We start from the raw sequence: 20040 nt of genomic DNA on the forward strand, positions 1-20040 counted from the left end.
TGGAGAAAGGAGTGGTCTGGGACTGGAATAATGGAACCTGGGAGACAGAAAGGGAGGGAGACGGGGCTCGGATTTCAGCCTGACAGGGGGTAAGGGGTTGGACTGATATTTGGGAATATACGAAGATTCATTGAAGGCAACGGGGACATAAAACTACAGCGTCTGGCCTGAAGCGGTCGGTGCTGAGTTTCTGCAGGTCCGGGTCCTGCCGCTGGATTGCCCCCATCATTTTTTTTTTTTTTTTTGGGAAAGGGTGAATGTCGAAGGGTTCGGCTTTTGTAACTGGGGACACATACACTAAACACTGAGAGAAGCCAGCGCACCCTTCGCACCCTTTTTTCTCCCTGAAGGGCCCTGCATGTCTAATATTTAGACATGTTCAGCTTTATGGATTCCAGGACTGTACTGCTACTTGTAGCAACCCAAGTCTGTCTATTAGCCGTTGTGAGATGTCAGGAGGAGGACGACCGTAAGTGACAGTTTTGATTTTGTTTTTGTTTTATTCCTCTGAGAGCTTTATTCAAGAGTTTTCCTAACGTGCACAAGGACATCAAACGTTTTCCAAGTCTGATTCTCTGTGAAATATTTAATTTCAACCCACGCACAGAAACTCTGATCAGTTCTGAGGCTGGGCAACTTTTACGCACACGAAGTTCACTTTTGTTCAGGTATTCTGTTGCAGGTAAAGGCATTTTTTGATCAGTGATATTGTGGATGGTCAGTTCATCAAGGGTACTGGTATTACTGCATCCAGGAGCTGTGGTAAAAGTTGGTTTCTCAGAGCTGTGGACGTGCGTAAAAGTGATGGACTGGATGGAAGGATGTGGGACCTTTACGCGAGAGAATGCGCACAACGTTTTTGGTCTCTTGGCTGTTTATATCTACTCAGATTCATGTGTTGATAGCAGTATTCGTTCATTCTTGTTTACGTTGACGTTCTCAGATATAGTTTGGAGACGCGAAAATCCCCAGATTCAGACTTTGATCCACTACAGTAGTTCTCACTGCCTTCTCCTGGCTCCCCCTTCTTTCCTAAGTTAAACTGCCAGACACCTGTGGGTGCTTTAGGGGCCTTGACAAGCTCTCCTTTTAACTGCAGATTCACTTAATATAGAGGGGGGGGAGGGGATGGGCGAAAAGTGAAAGGTGGTCAGGCTCAAGGGCCTTTGGTGAAAAGTGTTCACATTCCATTGCTGTCAGAGGGCATCCAGGCAGATCCTGGCTTGTTGAGGCGGAAAGGTGGACTAAAAACCAAAATTTCCATTAAAAAAAAAACTCCATTAAGAGTCAGACGGCCTTTCTATCGGTCTCCATACCTGCAGACTTTCCTCTGTCTCTGCTTCTTTTCTTTTTTTGGGGGTGGGATTATACATCATCACTATTGATTTTAGTATCCTCAAAAGACATGTGAGAGTTAAGGTATGCCAACAGATTTGGGGCCAGAAATAATGTTCCATATGATTTCAGGGTTTCCATCTGCTTGAAAGATTACCCATAAGCAGTGACAGTCAGCCCAGAGAGAGACAGAGCCAGGGTGCAAAAGAGAGGTGATTGGAGGAATATAAGACAGAGAGTTTTTTTATTGTAATTCTCAGAAGCGCAGTCTTCTCGGTATACAATAAGTCAGGTTTACCGAGCTTTTAAGTGAAGAAATTGTTGTTGTTTTTTCAAGAGGAATGAGAAAAGGGGGGGAAATGCTCATGCCAAAGCAACTGAGAGTCTCAGGTTACTCTTTCAGAGATGTAGGCCCCTGGATATAATGAAAGCCCCTTTCCTCTGCGTTAACTAGAGGCAGAATCTTTTTTTTCTAGGAGAAGTGGTGAAGAGGTCTGATTGTGACCTCAGCACAGCAGGCTCAATGGCCCTGAGAGGACAGGGGTCAGTTCTTTAGCTCTCAGATTTGAGGCCAGTGACTGACCTGTTGATGCAGGTGAAGAGCTAATCAGACAGAGGTTAGAGCTGGAGCCAGGCCTAGAAGTTAGTTACTACACCTGGGTTCACTTTACAATTTTCATTGTTCATTTTACCTCCCTGGAAAACAGAACGTCTGCCAACACACGGGAGAGGGGACTTAGAAATGATCCTCAGTGACGAAAAGCCAGCTTTCTATCAGCTCTCCGGCAGATAGAGGAGCTCTTGTCCCAGAATATCCCATATCAGAAGAATCTTTCATACCTGAGTCAGTGAAAGGACAGGTGCAGGCCTTTGATTGTACATCCAGGCCTGTAAAACTAGATTTCAAAACCGCAAGGTATGCGCATGAAAGCTGACCATTTTCTTTTTCCTGACGTGCTTGAACTGGCATCTGACACAGCTATGGCTTCCAGATGGGGTTTAAAATGTGCCCCGTGTTTATACAAGGCAATAGTTTGTGAATTGCCCACTCTGTCCCTTTCCAGAAAGACCTCATTCATTGCGGCTGAGGTCCGTTAGGTTACCTAGACTTAAGCAGCGCTCAAAGGTAAATATAGCTACTGTACTTGCCCCTTCCCCTCTCACCCGCTCAGCTCTCTGTACCTTGAGGCCATGCTCTGGATACGTTGGACTCTGTCACCCTGTGGTGCAGGGTCAGTGGCTCTAATCAGAGCATGTCTTTGAGCAAGTGTTTGACCACTGACCAAGCTGCCTGACTGTAAAATAAACTGTAATTACCTATGTCTATTGTTAACTTAGTCTGAGTGGTGTAATTGCAAAGAGTACCTGTATTCAAACATGTCCCACCTCCATCACGTTTCTCTATTTGCCCTATGTGCCAAACTGTGGTCCATGAAAAAAAAGAAAGAAGAAAGATCCAAACATTATTCATTTACTGAATGCAGAGTCTGTCTCCTTTGCAGCACATTAGGGTGTCTCCCGCAATGTAAACGAGCCCTATATTTAACTTGTTGAGGAATTTGGGCACATGGTCTCCAGCTCCTGTGAAGTTATTAGAGGTTTCCTGCTGGTCTTACCCACCTTCATTGTGAACATGCGATGCTACACTGCCACCATGTGGCTACTGTAGAGGTTGCATGTATTAGACTAGTACCTGAACTCAATATTATTTATTCATGGATGCAATAGAATATTTTGACTTACACTATTAAGGTTAGTTTTGGGATCGTAACATTGCAGGAGACTTTTGATTTGTGTAAATTGTGCTGATAAGAAGATATATATTGATGCAATTATGAATCAGTATGGGGGAAATTAGCTTTTTATTGGCAGATCAAGTGCTTTTGCATCGGCCCTGCTGACACAACTACAGTGCAGCTTCACTAACACTGGTCTGTAGATGACATTAGGAATTGCTTGGAAAAGTTCTTAGAGGGAATCAGGGACATTCTTCCGAGGCAAACAAAAAAGTTGTGTGGATTAGTTTTCACACAGGTTAATGCTTTTCAATATGTTTTTTTTTTTCATCACTGCACATGTGTTTCCCATCTGAACAAAGCTTTTGGTTTTCTTCCTCATCTCACACATATCTTGTGACTTAAAGTAAACACTATGATGGTTTGACTGCTATTCACACCTGATGTGTAATCTTCTTTTTCCTCCCACCATCCACCTGCCTGGGCCTCTGTGTGTCCCTTGCTATGATCGCACACACAGAGGAGGATGTTTTTAGCTGTTTACAGGACGGACAGCGCTATAGCGACAAGGACGTATGGAAACCAGAGCCTTGTCGCATCTGTGTGTGTGACACTGGAACCGTCCTGTGTGATGAAATTGTCTGCGAGGAGCTAAAAGACTGCCCCAAACCCGAAATCCCATTTGGAGAGTGTTGCCCCATCTGCGCAGCTGACCCGTCCACGCCCATTGGTTGTAATTTATTTATCTCACACCTCTCATAAATAAATTACTGTACAGCATCATGTTGTTTACTTTGGGAGGGAAAAAATGACAAAGTCTGGCATCAATCAAAGGTTGGCTGTGTGCAGTTTAACTTCAAGCCTTTACTGTACGTCACCCTTTGATTTGACCGTCTTAACTATCCCCAAAGCAAACAAATGATAAGAAATAAACAACAACAGTGACACATCTGAGCAGATTTCGTTGAAATGCTACCTCATCATTTTTTTTATATATATATAACTGGCTCACCTTGGCCCCATCTTGTTTGAATACTCTGTTCTTCCCTGAGTATCATGAAAACATGTGGGAGCCATTAAGGAAATACCTCAGTCAAGCAGACACGGCCTCGCATTTCTCCTCTATATCCTCTCTGTGGATTTCTGCAGATCTGATGGCAAGAAAAAAAAACAGTGACAATCCACTGAGGGTTGAGGCTTTTTGAAGGAGTTATTCACCACATTTAAAACGGCCATTTGCCTCCCGCTAAAAAGGGAGCTCATTGGTCGGTTTTGGAAATGTGGACAAATTTTGGCTGAGGAGCATGAATGAAATCAGAAGTGTCACTGTTTGCAATGCATGCTAAATGAATTCAAATGCTTTAGAAAATACTTATCTTCCATTCAAGTCAAAGCTTAGTGCTCAGTTAGAAGTATATAACATGAAACGCATAATTTTAAGTTATTAACCACCTGAGGACAAGAGCTGGCTTTTAAATCTCAATGCAGAAATTTTGTTTTCTTCCTTATTTTCTTAAAAACTGCATTTGATCTGGTGAGACTATTTACTAGAGGCAAATGTCTTCTGGCTACTTTTATTTAGCTAAGATTTAACATTTGTTTTTTGTTCCAAGTCGGGAACATGCTGTTTTTTGGAGTCAGTCCTTGACAGTTTATATCAATTGGCACAAGCACCAAACAGTTTCAAAAACAAAATCTATTTTTATTTCATTTTGCAGATTCACAGCCCTAACTATGTGTGCAAGCTCATAATTGATCAATATGGCTACCTAATCATCAACATGTTCTGAAATATACATAACAAAAATCCAGCTTTATCTAACAGCTATATCTGATTATAATGAAAACATACATTTTCACATACACTTTACGCAATTTCCAATGCTTTTGCTTCCTTTAGTCTCTCTCTTTTCTTTTTCTTTTTCTTTTTTTTTTTTTTTTACCTCCAGCTGCTTTGCTTCTGCTCTGAACTCTTAAGATGGTGACTCAGCCAACACTTTTTCAATCCTGATGGGCTCTTTGGGTACCACAAGTGTGATTTGGTGGTGGTCTTTAGAGCAGTTTAATTAGCAAAGTACAACTGGTCATAAGCATGTACAGACTTTCAGGACTTCTGGGAAATATTGTGTAACCCTCATTGATTGCATCTCTGTAAGCCAGTTACTAACTACAATCTGTTTTATCCCTCTACGCCTCCCGACCACATAACAGGAGTACCTGGAGCTAAGGTGAGATATCAAGACACTGTGTGTGGGTAACATGGTGTTTGTGGATTTGTCTATGTACAGTATGTGATTGTGATGTTGTATGTGTGTGTTTTTGTGTCTGTGGTGTGAATCTCTCCAGCACCTGCAATTAAATCACTATCTGTCCCAGACTCCTATCAGTGCTGCAGGGGGGAACTGTAGTTTATGGATTTGGATGAGACTTTGATGTGAAAAAGATTTGCCAGATGGATTACAGTTATTTCCTGACCTCCACTGAGTGCCATATTTATGTGTCTGATGATACTGTAGAGGATCCTCATTTTCAACATTAGGCTCTCGACCAGTTTTCTTGCAACATCTCATTGGAAGCACTTTTTTAAAATTATTAGGGTGAGAGAAGACTGGAGAGAGATCAAATGTTTTGAAGTCCAAATGCTGATTGCTGTTTTTATGTTTCATTTCTTCACTATCAGGGTCAGAAAGGTGAACCCGGAGACATTACTGATGTAAGTTGACACCACACAACTGAAACATACAACCAAACCATGGTCTTTAACTTGAATGCTCATTAGTTAAATGGCTGAAGTGATAGAGATCTCCTTCAGCCTCGAGTGAAACACTTAACAACCCTTACACCAACAGAAGAAGTTACAATACAGCAATATAAGAATGCACCACTATTAGCAAGTGTGAAGTATTTTAACAAAATCAAAATACAAATTTGAAAATGGGATCTGTATAAATTATATTATTGTACTATACTATTAGATCATTGTTATTGATTCATCAATGTGTCAGTAGTTTAGGTAATTTTAGGTAGTTTCATCATCCATATATACATTTAATCTACTGTAGATAAATACATCAGTTTATAATCCAAAGTGTCCCATTGTGTTATGCACAATAACTACAGTAATAATGGAAGTATTACTTGAATAAATGTACTTAGTTACTTTCCCTCACTGTTGTTAGTATGGATAAGTGTAATGTGAAGGTTTTTAACACGGTATCACTGTTGTAACATTTGTAACATCACTCATTATTATGAAATAACAATAGATTGTTTACTGCCAGTCTAAAGAGAGAGAGAGAAGGCAGGTCTGTTTGCCCAGTCATCAGGAGGACAGCCAAGTGCAATAAGTCTCCATACAATCCTCCATCTGCATAGGGTAATAGAGAGAGAGAGAGAGGGGAGGGGGGAGTGGAGGGAACTCCCTGCTGCTGCAGAGCTGCACCTGGAAATGCTTTACCCAACTGAGGGAATGCAAGTTCATGGCAGGAAATAAGGAGGCATTGTTTATTGTATGTTTCTGATAATGCTTTGCCTGAAGATACAAGTAATTAACAGGTCTGTTCTGATGGGATCCAGATAATGTTTCCCCTCCTGTCCTCGGAGATCTAAACATCACATGAGCAAACAGATGCTCTAAATGTAGGCTTTAGCGGTGGGCGGCTTCAGTTTGTGCACACCAACGTGCCTACATACTGTAGGCTACACCAGCGAGGACACATTTTATGACAAATAATCAACATTGTACAAAGCAGATGTCATCATTATATATTCTCCGTTTTCTCCCTTCCTTCACTTGCTCAGGTTGTAGGACCAAGAGGACCAGGTGGCCCAATGGTATGCACCTATTTATACATTTGTATATACAGTATATTATTTTCCTTAGGGAGCTTATAGAACTTGCTATTTAAAGAGTGTCCTGTATCATCTGTGTTCATTCATTCAAGTCAGAAAGAAACTGCATGCCACTATGATCTGACATTAATAGTAGCAGAGCTCCTGTGTTACGTCTACCTGCTGATGATACCTATAACTGATTTATAGTGAGATCCTACCTGACGTTACTAATTTACTTGAACTGTTTATTTACATTCACCCAGGGCCCACCAGGAGAGCAAGGAACCCGTGGAGCAAGAGGAGATAAGGGAGAGAAGGTCAGTTTGAGAAGGTTTTTTTTGTTTGTTTTTCTTAAATGGCCGTCTTAGTCTCGCTCTGACCCTTAAAATAACAGTTGGACCCACACTCTGCTGCCATAAGAAGTACAGTATGTGCCATTGAATCTGATAGCTTTAGGTCTTTGGGGGCGGGCGGTGGAGGTGTGGGGGGGGGGGGTACCTGCTATAGCTTGCAGGTTTTGCAGAATGGTAGCCTTTCATTGAGCAGCTCAGACTAACTAGTCATGTGCCGTTTCCATTAGTCTGTGTGGTCTGGGTTGTTTAACAGATGTGGGGCTGTCGAAGTCTCGTAATGTAAACCTCTGCTTCTCTCTGAGGCCTCTCAGTCTCTCAGTCTCAGTCAGTCAGTCAGCGCCGCCGCCTTGGCCTGGCTTTGATCACCACATTAATGCGACAACACTTGAACGTGATAATGGCCGCAGGCACAGAGTTTATGTCATGTAGTCAGCTTGTTTATGTAGATTTAAGCACAAGGTGGACTGCGTTTTGGCTAGCAGAGGTTAAATACACATTCTTCTCTCAGGATCCCCCTCGCAGGGTAATTTGTCACTACATGCACAGAGGTATGCCAGGTAGTCTGATACCTGCGCTGATAAATCATCAGCATTCACAGCAGCCCCCCCGAGGAAAAATATCAATTTTGTTTTGAATTATGTAACCTGCAACGGTTATGGCAGTTTTATCTAACAGTTCAGCTCTTTTAACCTTTAAACGTCTGGTGTGACTGAGTTCCTCAAGTCAAACTTCAGTCCTACCTGTGTTTCAGGTGTCATCATGTTCCCTCGTGTAGACTGTCAGTGCAGTTTGGAAAAAGTTCAACTGAACATTAGGCCTCTGTCAACACTATCTGACAAATGTAGTCCAGCAGTCAATCGTTTGCCAGCTACCGTGTAATGATTTATCCAAAGTAGTTCTCAGTTCAAGTGTTGGCGCACGGGCCTAGAATAAATCAAAGCTGGGTTGTAAAAATGGTAATTTGCTGTGGTTGTATAATATGCTTCAAAATAGAACTAGAGGATTATTCATCAAGGAAGTGCAATATGTTATCTGCTTTTTCTTTCAAATGTGTGCCTTTAGTTGTCTAATAAAGGAGATTCAGTAAAAACATAAAGAAGATTAAGATATTTGAGATAATTTGCAGATTAATCAAGAAGTTGGTTAACAGAAAAGACTGTCTTTTTTAAGTCAAAAGTCTAAATTCTTCTGGATGCAGCTTCTCAAATGTGAATATTGCTTTTTTTGGTAGATTTATTTAAAGGCAAATTGAATATTTTTCCCTTACAGACGGTTGGTTAGACAAAGTAGATATTTGAAGATGTCAGCTTTGATTTTTTGAAACTATGATTTGAACTTTTTGGCAAATTTATCACAGTTTACGGACCAAATGATCGATGAAACCAAAGGAATGTGATAATGTAATCTGATTGATTATTTGCATTGAGAGTTATTTCCCACCTCAGGTCTCATACTTGTCCTTTTAATGAAGTTTATGTATTTTAAATTTGTAAAAATGTGAATCTATCTCAGGGAAGCCCTGGTCCCCGTGGCAGAGATGGTGAGCCTGGCACCCCCGGAAACCCCGGCCCCCCTGGACCTCCAGGACCTAATGGACCCCCTGGCCTCGGTGGAGTAAGTATCTCATGACGAGAAGAAGTGGTGGACTGGCATTCACTGCAGACAGAGGAGCTGACAGGTCGACACAGGGCAGAGCGCGGGCTCTGGAGAGAGAATGGTAAAAAAAAAAAAAAAAAGGAGCAGGGAAGAATTGAGAGGCACAAAAGATGTGGGAAACTGCTGGCAGTGGGAGGAGGCCGAAAGACAACGGAGAGTGGATGCAGAGAGAGAGAATAGATCGAATGCCTCTCATTCTTTGCAGGAGAATAGAGGGGAGGAGGTGGACTGAGGGGAGGGGGGGTGGAAGGGCAGGAGGTAGTATGATAGACTTGGGGAGGGGAAGGGGAAAGAGCTTTCCTAGGAGGGGGCAAACAAGGAGAGTCTTTGTGAGGGAGAGAGAGATGAAAACTGTTCACATGCCCTCTGTCTATTCTCCGTCTGCGTCAGGATTCACATAATGAGCTCTGATGCTAACAAACCTCTCTCCTGCCAAAGTGACACTGCACCCGCCAACCTCTGAGAATCAATAACAAACACGTTTAGGATACTTCAATTGTGCAACACCTAAAAACCAAAGCTCAGTTTTAAAGTAGATGCAACTTGCAACCTTCCCCAAGTTCATTTTTGTTTTGTTTTCAGTCTAATTCCAACCAGATGCTTCACCCTGCAGTCGATATAACATCTTTTTCTTTTTCAACAAATGCAAATGACTTTAAAAGCTCAAGTTCACTAACTGAAGATAAAACAACTCACCGTCCCTTCTATTTGTCTCTTACAGAACTTTGCTGCTCAGATGGCCGGCGGCTTCGACGAGAAGGCCGGCGGCGCTCAGATGGGTGTGATGCAAGGACCAATGGTGAGCGAGTGATGATGAGAGCTGCTGCCGCTCCTGTGATTTGTTTTTTTTATGGCTGTTATTGAATCTGCTGGGATGCAACAGCAGCTACAGTAGCAGCTAGCAGCAGAGCAGAGCGCTTAGGCAGGCTTCCACCCCCCTCTACGTGAAGACCCGGGTTAAAATTCTGCATCGACCAACATCTGCAACATCTCAAAGTGTTGGAGTGAAATGGCGTTTTTTTTTTTAATACTTTTTTTTGGCCTCTCTGTGGCTGATTCTGCACTTTGACCCTTGTGGAGGAACACAAAAGACATCGTTACACGACCCAGAGAAGGATCACATGGTTCTCAGATGTAAAATACAAGACGGACACATTGTCACCATTGTTCTTCGCCAGGAGAGGAGACAACCATGTAGGATTTTAAATCACCAAGGCTGGGAGGAAACTGCGCAGACTTCTGGTTTATGTAGCACCGCATACGTTGTAAATGGTTTTGATGAAAGAAACCTAAGCCATAAAAGTGAGAAGTTTCCCAAGTAATGGAGAAAGAAAACAACAGAGTTCTGCATCCTGAAGGAAAATAAACACCTCCCATGGAGTACAGAAGGGGTCATTTTATAAATTGAGGAAACAGCCATTGATTGTCATTACGCTCCAAACCCATGAAAAACCCACTGCTGCTGTCAGTTAGCTGGCACGATGGCAGAGAGGAGCACACTGGGAGTTATTTGGGTTCAGAGAGCCACAGAGCAGCTTGGCAGCGGCTTTGTGGGGGGTGGTTAGTGGTGGTGGTGGTGGGGGGCAGCGGGCGGCTGGAGTCAATCAGATCCCCACAGCTAGCAGCGGTGTGTGTGTGTGTGTGTGGCTTCACTCCTACTGACTGTCCCTCCACATGTCAGACAGCGCGCCACAGTGCTGAGCCTTTTTGAAGCCAGTCCACATTTACTTTGGCGTTTTCTAGCCTGCTGGGGGAGAGAGACGTGAAAGAACAGACTGGACTGATGTTAAATCACAACACACACACACACACACACACACACACACACACACACACACACACACACACACACACACACACACACACACACTCCGGACCTCAAATCATATCCATATAGTATACCTACATACCAAATGCTCAAACAACGCTCTTACTGAAATGTATGCACACACACACACACACACAAGGACACATATCCGTGTCCCTCAAACACACATTCAGAAGTTCCTCCAGATATAGAGCCCCATTGATAAGTTCCTAGCCACTGTGGTTGGGGGTTCCCACACCCACTGAAAGGTGACTTTCATTCCCCCTCTGAGGACCACTGTGCCGTGCTGTGACGTTTTCTTTGGCTGCCATGCCTCTTTTTTTTTTTTTTTAAACATAACCATGATGCTAAAAATGAGGGGTTATAAAAACAAGCCGACTGAAAGGAGTGTTTTCACCCAAGAGTGAAGCCGTCCCAACTGATCTGAGTCAAGTTATGTACTGAAGAACACCAGAATCATTTAAAGAGTTTTATTTACACCAACTCGTGTATTGTTCCTTCTACAGCTGCCTTCATATGTATATAAGTATGAGTGTGTATGTGGGAGGGGGGTTGAGGGGGAATGTAATGAAGGTTTGGCTCATCACCTCTACAGAATGTGATTTTCTCTTGCTGAGCGCTGATGCATGAAGCTAAAGTAGAAATGACTGAAGGCATTTGACTCCAGCCAGAAAGCCCTCACAGAGGAGATTAAGGTTCAGTCAGAGAAAATATAGTGGCAGAAACCTCACCTCTTCTTGTTCTGGTGCCTGAAATCTCACATCTCTGGGATGAGGAATTTCTCTAAACCCGGACAACTCTGTATTATGTTGTTTTTCATTCCATGTCAAAGTGGAAGAAGTCATACAGAGTTCAGGCACTTCCCCTTAAGAAGAGTACAGCACTACTGCTGCTGATGATGACCTTCGAACTACAGAAAACACACAGGACTTGGGTTAAAGGAGCTGACAGAAGAGGAAAGAGGTTGGGGGGTGGGGGGGGCATAAGTGAAAAAGAAAGAGAGACATTGGATGCCATTGAGGAATTTCAAAGGAGTTATGGATTTGACAAGTCGAGCTGTTGAGTTTTGTGTGGCTTTAGGGCAAAGCAGGTGAAATGTTTTCATAGCTTCTGATGGAATTCAAATGGACAAGACCAGAGAGCAGGATTTCTCCCCAATACAGCTCATATGAATAACATAATGTGTGAAATGGCTGTTCTCTGTTTGTGTAGTTTGAACTGATTATATGTTGTTAGCCTGATGTTGTGTCTCTGGTGTGTTTTCTTGCCCTCAGGGCCCCATGGGACCCAGAGGACCACCTGGCCCCAGCGGATCACCTGTAAGTACCTCCTGTTCTCCTCAAACAAGACCCAACCTGGGCTCACCTGTAGACCACATCCTGTGTTCTGACAGGATGCCAAAGATTAACTCTTGTGTGTTCGATGGCACATAGATACGACACATGCACATTGTCTCTTTACGTTTATTTATTAAGAGTTAGATTCATATTTATTTAAAGATTTACATGAAAAATTACCAACAGGGAGTAAATCACTATCAGAGATAAAAAGTTTACACACAGACCCGTTGAACTGCAGGTGTCTGCCAGTTCACAGAGCTGGGTGGTGGCGTATGGAGAATACCTGTGTCTCCCAGCTGCAGGCTCCAGGGCTTTTTCCTACGCCACAACCCAGACGCGCTGTAGAACACCTGACAATTTACCTTTCACAGAGCCCACTGGGCTTCACCCTCCGTCCCCGACCTGCCCGCAACTCAGCTCTGACTTCCAGAGTAAAGCTATTAAGGTTTAGGCAGTGCCAGCTGACTTGCCTCAACTTGACGGTTTTATCACCATCAGCCCATATTTGGAGGGAAGAATTTTCTTCTTGGGTAGAGACGAATGCTTTTATATAGGAAAAATATTGCCTGACCTTTTTAAGGTGATAGGTGATATTTTAAATGGCTGCAGTTTGTGGTGTAGACCAACAGACACAGACATGTAATGAAATGGTTTTTGCAATGATTTTAAGCTGTTAATGAAGATATGAAATAAAGACCAGGGTGACTATAGTGTCATCTGCTGCAAACGTCTAAGACTGAAACAATTAGCTGATTAACTGATGAGTCCATTAAATAATCAGGAACTATTTCGATGTGAATTAAATGTTTCAGTCATTATTCAAGAAAAACTTGTGAAAAATAAGTTACACATTCTTCAGTTTCAGGTTCCTCAGTGTGAGGAATTTGCCCTTAAACTCAACATCTTTTGGTTTTGGTCAGTCAAAAAAAAGAGAAGAATGGGTTTTGAGTTTCAAGAGGTTGTAGTGGGTATTTTTCACTATGTTGCAGCCCAAATTAAAAATTTGCTGCATAACAAATTGACAATATCAGTGGTAAATAGAAGTATCTTTAAGAAATGGCACAATGCCTTTTATTATCAACTAATCTGGCATTTATTTGGTTTAACAATTAACTGTCAACATAAATACCGGAAAATGTTCTAATGACATTGTCCTTAAGCCTGTGCTGACATTATGAAATTGGCTATTTTGAAAATGTCACTGTTAATTATAGAAGTCATGAGTCATGATCCACAGGTTTTTTTTTTCTCCAGGTGTCCTCATTGCCACAGTGATTATAAAATAAGTTACACTCTCATCTTTTCTTTCTACATCACAGGGCCCACAAGGTTTCCAAGGCAACCCAGGAGAGGCTGGAGAGCCCGGACAATCTGTAAGTGTCCCACAGAGTGCCACCGCTTCCCCAGTCCACATCACATGCTGTATTATAAATTCTTGCTGGTCCGCCTTTTTCATAACCTCTTCAGATGTCTCCCCACCCCTCCAAGGCCTTTAAGCCTCTCTTCTTTTCATTGTGATCCATCTCCCTCCTCTCATGTCCACAAAAGCACTATTTGCTACCTTATAGTTTACGTTACCCACTGAAGTAACATAAAGGAAAGTTAGACATTGTTAATACAGTACAGGGCGTTCAAGAGAGACAGGGAGCCATAAAATAGGTCTTAAAGGGACCAAAAGAGCTGGATATAGTCTGTTTAACCTCATACTACTCAACTCTACATGGTGGAGACTTCTACTATGGCAGCTCCTTTGTAGCTATACTTTACTTCTATTAACACTTTCTAACCTTTCACTGCCAGACACTAACTTATATATCCAGTGCTTGAGTAGCCAGATCTCAACATTTACAACCTTCACAGTCAGTCAGTCCTCACAGGCGCAGACTCACTGTGGAGCCTGACATTTAATGGTAAAAGGCAGAGTGGCTCTCCTGCTCTGTTATACAGTATTTATCCTCAGATAATTCTCTTGAAGTAACTCCTCTCCCAAGGCTCTAAGCCTTTTCTATTCATTTTCATTATGTGTTCCTAAATTCCTCCTCTCACCCCCTCCTCGCTGCGCCCCTCTGCTCTCTTAGCTCGCACCACCCTCCCGTCCTTCCCGTTCCCCCAGCAGGTAGACAATTCAGGGCCTCCACACCGCTGTGTTAATCCGCTGCTGTGGAGTTCAGATAAGCAGGTGGAGGTGCCCTCTCTTTTAAATACATGCCAGCGCATCATTATGAGCGATTAAAATCAAGCTTTCCACCAGAAAATAACTTGACAGTTGTGTCAGGGTCACAGTGGTGGCTCTGTGTTTGTGAAGCGCAAGGATGATTTTAGCTCGAGAAATCATAATGAGTCAGTAAAAAATACCAACAGTGTGTCATTAATATATGTCATTTTTAATTTAACAACCGCCATGTTACTGCAGGTCAGTGTTTTATTTACCATGAACACTTAAGGGATTTATTTGTCAGTCGTTTCGCTTGCTTTCTTGTGCCAGAGTAATAAAAAGAAAACCAGATTGGTCGTCCAGATGTCAAAAATAATATTGGTAGCCTAAGGAAAAAAACTCACAGAGAAACAGCTGAACTTTATAATAAGTTTATTTGTTCCATCTTTTTGGCCTAATCTCCTCTATAAATCCTGTTGATTCTGGGCCTTCCTCGTGATACTGTCATTGGGAGTCATAATATTGTCACTATTGTTCAGGGGTATGAAAATGTATATGTACTCATGTACAAAGAGATGCTTGTATTAATTACAAAGCAGTGTTCAATGTGTTTTAAATGCTTTTTATTAACAAAATAGTAAACACATGATTAATGGCACCTTATGTCAGTGAGTTTAACAGAGGTTGAATGCTGGTTAAAGTCATGTGTAGAAGTGTTTTCATGCGTTTCATTCATGTTTTGCTAATTGCTTTCAAGGACAGCAAGAATTATCCCCACATGCTACACATTTTAACCTAAAGTTCACAAAGTTGCCCCCTGTTGGTTAGAAATGGTAACTCTGACTCACCTTTACTTGTTTTCTCTTTTCTCATGATAATAGGGCCCCATGGGTCCCCGTGGCCCCCCTGGACCTTCTGGAAAACCCGGTGATGATGTGAGTGTATTTAAACTTCATATTACAGTAAACACAAACATCAGCTGTCCAAAAGTCTGAGAGGACTTGAATGTGACGCCAATGTAATGTAATGTATCTATACTGAACCATCAGAGAAGTTGAGACCTTTTCTGACTCTGGCAGAAGACTGTAAATGCCATAGGTGAATTATGATAAGAAGAATTACCATTCACCTATCACATAAAAACACTGAATTACTGTGTTTATTTCCAGCAGCTGTACTGATATAAAAGTATAAATCCCAGTATCTCCATTATAAATTGATGTAATAGTTTTATATATTTTACTTATCTCACCTTGGCTTGTCAGATGTTTTTGTTTGGTGTTATAACTGCTACTCTAGACTAGACATAAAAAATTGTTGCAAATGTGTTTTACTTTTACACAATTTCAATAAAAAATTGCAATTCAGGGTAAAGCTAGCACAACAACTATGACAGCATTAGATGTGCCACTACTGTCATACATTTAGGCCTTCTGTCTCTCTCTCAGATTGAATCGTAGGCAACGGGACTTGGATTTGTCTAGGAAGACGTTTCGCCATTTAGGCCTTTACTGTATTCATTAAGACTGTATCAGTCAGAAACAGAGACAACCTGCTCATTTAACCTGTGTCGTTCTTTAACTTGTTAGAGAGAGCTCTCATGCAATGTGTTCATAGATAAGTCTATAATGTCTTTTTATATGAGACTACAGATTCATTTCTCTTACTTCGTTCATGTTGCTTTTTCCATTTTCCTAAAAGTGACATGTTCATTGCTAATCTACCTGCCAAAGGAGCGATGGACACCAAGGTGTAATTCCTACTTTTAGCCACATGATGGCAGCAGACATGACGTGTTATGTTGTGTCCACTAGGGGCGCCCACTCTTGCGTCAACCAAAATTATACATACAATACTATAATGAACAGCATGTGGCATTTAAAAAAAACACCAACACAAGAGTGAAAACAACAAATTCAGACATTTTATTACAATGTTTTTACTTTACACTTCTTTTCCTTTCATTAGGGTGAAGCTGGCAAACCTGGAAAAGGAGGCGATCGTGGACCTACTGGACCTCAGGTGGATCATTCAGACTCTTTACATAATAGGCATTTATCTAAAGGGAAGCTTCACTTGATGTACTTGATATAATGAGAGTTCAAAGAACTGAGTCTTATAGCAGCTCTCAGACTAAAGCTGACTTCTTGGAAATAAATACAAAGCTTTACTGGGATTTGCCAAATATCTATCTGAACTTTTATATGACGACTATCGCTACTGTTACTGGAGAATCACTTAAACTACTCAAACTGCCAGTGTATTTTCACATTTCACCCCATACTGTTTATACAATAAAGCAGCTCTCACAGGGCTGATAGTCATGATGGATTATTATAGAATAAACATACCTAAATTTGAATTAGAGCGGTAGTGTATCTGAAAGTTACTATAATGATCTAGAGTTTAGAAGGAATTCTTCATCGTCTCGAGCCAAGAACCTGAGCATGGAGCAGGAGCCAAGAGGAATTAACTTCTGAAATCCATCCTAATGGACATTGGACATGGACATTTGCCTCAGAACTTTTTGTAAAATTGTTTACTACCAGGAGAGAAAATCATGATATGAATGTGATTTTTCACTCTTAGCTTCATCACCTTTCCCTCCACTATGTATTAACATTGGACTACTGTATCTCTTCCTTTATCATAGGGAGCCCGTGGATTCCCAGGAACTCCTGGTCTGCCTGGCATCAAGGGACACAGAGTGAGTGTGTTAGTTGTCTGTTGATGATGATTTCCAGAAAAAAATATGTTTGGTTGTTGTTTGATTTCTTATTTGGTATTTCTAACCGTGCACTGTCTCACTGTACAATGTTTTAGGGCTATCCAGGTCTTGATGGTTCAAAGGGAGAGACTGGAGCTGTTGGTTCTAAGGTAAGATTTATGTCTGGATCAACTCAAGCTTGTGCTGTTGGCAGAATATCTAAGCCCAGCATAAAAAGGAACAGCTCAGCTCAAATACCGTTTGGTAGGCCTTTAAGATGATTTTCCATTGACGGATTGAGAGATGTTGCACAGGTAGCAGCTGATGGGGATTCAACCAAACCATATTGCCTTGTCCCACTCGCAACTAACTCTTCTCTGTCTTTAGGGTGAGTCTGGCTCTTCCGGAGAAAACGGCGCCCCTGGACCAATGGTGTGAATTTCTCAACATCACAATATTCAAACATTAACAAGAAAAAATATGTATTACCATCTAAATTCTACAAGCAATGTGATGTGAGGGTTTCTTTTCCTCTCTCTCTCTCCTGCATAGGGACCTCGTGGTTTGCCCGGTGAGAGAGGTCGCCCTGGACCCAGTGGATCTGCCGTGAGTGTCTTTTTTAATCGAATACTCTTATTGGATGAAAAAAATCATAGACATGGTTTAGATATTTTCTGTAGGTTGGGGAGCATGTCCTTAGAGTGCACTTCAGATATTTTACCCTTTATTGTACCAAACAGTAGAGGTAATAGTTGCACTGTAATTTGGAGGAGTTGTGCAAACCGTTCTCCAAAACATTATTCCCATGCACCATTTTGCTCATTTACACAGCTTGTGTGAAACTTTTGGATCCCATTGTGAAGAAAATTTTAGTCCAGCTGTTTATGCCACATGTTGACAATGCATTTATTCACCATTTCCAGGGAGCACGTGGAAATGATGGCTTGCCCGGCCCTGCTGGACCCCCAGTGAGTATCTGAGTCTCATTTCATTCACTTTCATCCTATGGTTTGAGATTTTAATAAGAAACAAAGCGTATAAACATCAAACATCCTGGTCTCTTCAAAGACTTGTTTCTCCCCGCGGTAACATGAGAGCTGTCTCTACACCTGGAAGTGTCAGTGATTAAAAGTTGGGCTGAAAGTCTGTCTTTTCCTCTCTGTAGGGCCCCGTTGGTCCCTCTGGAGCTCCTGGCTTCCCTGGTTCTCCTGGTTCAAAGGTGAGTAGACCGGTGCCATCCTCTCCTCTGCTCTTTCTTTCCCTGTTGTGTTTGAGAGAATGAGTGAGTGCATCTCTAGTGTGCGTCCTTCTCTCGCTCTCTGAGAAACACTACCAACCAATTGCACCGACTGCCTCGAGTGATAGTTTCCTCAAACAACAAGAAAAAAAACTATGTAACAGGCATGAAAAAGGTTTTGTGAATTCTGTGTACTGTAGTTGAAATAAGACTTTCTTGAATCAAATCAAAAAAGTTTATATCTCAGAAAATGGCAGCGCACATACAGCTCAGGGAGGATTTGTGGAGACAAGTTGAAATGCTTTAGTGAAATTGGAGAAAGCTGCACTGCATTGAAAAGTGCTTTAAGCCTCCATCTGTGTGGAAAATTAGAGAGGAGGGGGTTTTAGAGTGTTATTCTCCTTGTCTCGCTCACCCTCACTGTGTTTTCTCTCTCTCTCTCCGCTTCGTATCTGATTTATTCCTGCTGCATGGCAGACAGGCTCAGATCTGTGCTCGAGGGCCTAGTGCGGGTGGTGTGCTTTCTTCTCTGAGCCCCTTGATAGTTTGGGAAAACTTTAAGGAATTACAAATGGAGTATCTCTTTGCAAAATCCAGGAGTTCCCCCTTTAAGATATATCAAGGCAGTCTCAAGATGTGAAAACTTGTGTCTGTGTGTGTGTGGTTGGTACATCTAGAAACATATGCAGTGCAGCTTATTGTTCGTCTGCCTCTGTGTGAATGGGTGTTGTTGTGTGGCTTTAACCTCAGAGGAAGTGTCCCATGGTGAGGAGCATTAAAACTCTCAAATTACCTTATTTTGCCGTACCTTCAGGATCCCACACTCTGTTTGGATCAGGCCTGTTCGCTCCCTGCAGCCTCATTTCAGTTGCTTCTTCTCTGGGCCTTATGAGCCGGGCGTTGCATGTATAAAGGGACCCAAGACTAACCCATAAAAAGAAAAAAAAAAGTTGTAAGAACAGAAAAATACAATTATTTGAACTTCAACTGAGTAAACTTTGTTGATCCGATGGGACTTTTTTTTTTATCCAACTGAATATTGTTATTGTATTATTTTTTTAAACCTCCAAGCACAGCAGCAATCCCATCATTTTTGAATTTTTCCCCCCAAACTTTATTTTAAAAACTAAACCTCTGTTGCAGAAGCAGTGAAATATTGCCCTTGACACTATTATGTCACCATTTTTGCAAACACTCAAACTCTACTTACTACTATTATGTCATACTCTCGAGTCTGCAAAGTGTACAAAGCTGCAGCAATAGCAAAGGAATTCCATTCACTACCATGAGGCTGCATACCAACAGTGTGGTAAAATCTCTGGCTTGTGTACATAGGAAGGGGTGGGGATGAAAATATTGACTTCAGTTCCTCTGAATAAAGGCTGAAATCATTTTTCATCCTGACCCAGAGGATCCATAAAACATTACGCACTTGGCCGAGGATAACACGTCCTGGGGATAGTCATAGAAAACTCTATTTTGTGTAAATATCTAACTGAGCTTTCACTTTTTCCCTCAATTTAAAAAAAGAAGCAATTGATTACTGATTTTAGTCAGATAACATGTGATATCTTATATCTTATTATCAAATATATAGACATTGTTAATATTTGGTGTTGCCTCATCTGTATAATAGCGAACTGAGATGAACTTTTCTCCTGACATTCATCAGAAAGCTGAGAAACTCTAAAGAGCAGGAAAACTCTAATCATGAAGTACAGCAAATGACAGTACACAGACACATGTGGAGGACAGTACATGCAGCAGCAGCATAGCCAAGCATACTGTACTGTATATAGAGCAGATGGAGTCTGGCTGCGTTGGAGGTTTCCTCTCTGTTGGGTTTTATTATGATACAC

General features: G+C 41.8%; 1 protein-coding gene across 1 annotated transcript in view; it reads left to right on the plus strand.

Annotated features, from left to right (window-relative positions):
* The first annotated feature begins 254 nt into the window (after window positions 1–254).
* Window positions 255–20040, plus strand: part of col2a1b (collagen, type II, alpha 1b) — a 47313-nt gene continuing 27527 nt past the window's right edge. Inside the window, exons 1-18 of the mRNA XM_083971038.1 lie at window positions 255–469; window positions 3592–3801; window positions 5283–5299; window positions 5752–5784; window positions 6873–6905; window positions 7169–7222; window positions 8771–8872; window positions 9636–9713; window positions 12017–12061; window positions 13402–13455; window positions 15119–15172; window positions 16206–16259; window positions 16891–16944; window positions 17061–17114; window positions 17332–17376; window positions 17497–17550; window positions 17868–17912; window positions 18110–18163. Of these exons, the coding sequence (XP_083827164.1) occupies window positions 376–469; window positions 3592–3801; window positions 5283–5299; window positions 5752–5784; window positions 6873–6905; window positions 7169–7222; window positions 8771–8872; window positions 9636–9713; window positions 12017–12061; window positions 13402–13455; window positions 15119–15172; window positions 16206–16259; window positions 16891–16944; window positions 17061–17114; window positions 17332–17376; window positions 17497–17550; window positions 17868–17912; window positions 18110–18163 (1134 nt within the window). The 5' untranslated portion in view covers window positions 255–375. The remainder of the gene's footprint in view (window positions 470–3591; window positions 3802–5282; window positions 5300–5751; window positions 5785–6872; window positions 6906–7168; window positions 7223–8770; window positions 8873–9635; window positions 9714–12016; window positions 12062–13401; window positions 13456–15118; window positions 15173–16205; window positions 16260–16890; window positions 16945–17060; window positions 17115–17331; window positions 17377–17496; window positions 17551–17867; window positions 17913–18109; window positions 18164–20040) is intronic.

The sequence above is a fragment of the Trachurus trachurus genome, assembly GCF_905171665.1.
Source record: "Trachurus trachurus genome assembly, chromosome: 5".
NCBI classification, from domain to species: Eukaryota; Metazoa; Chordata; class Actinopteri; order Carangiformes; family Carangidae; genus Trachurus; species Trachurus trachurus.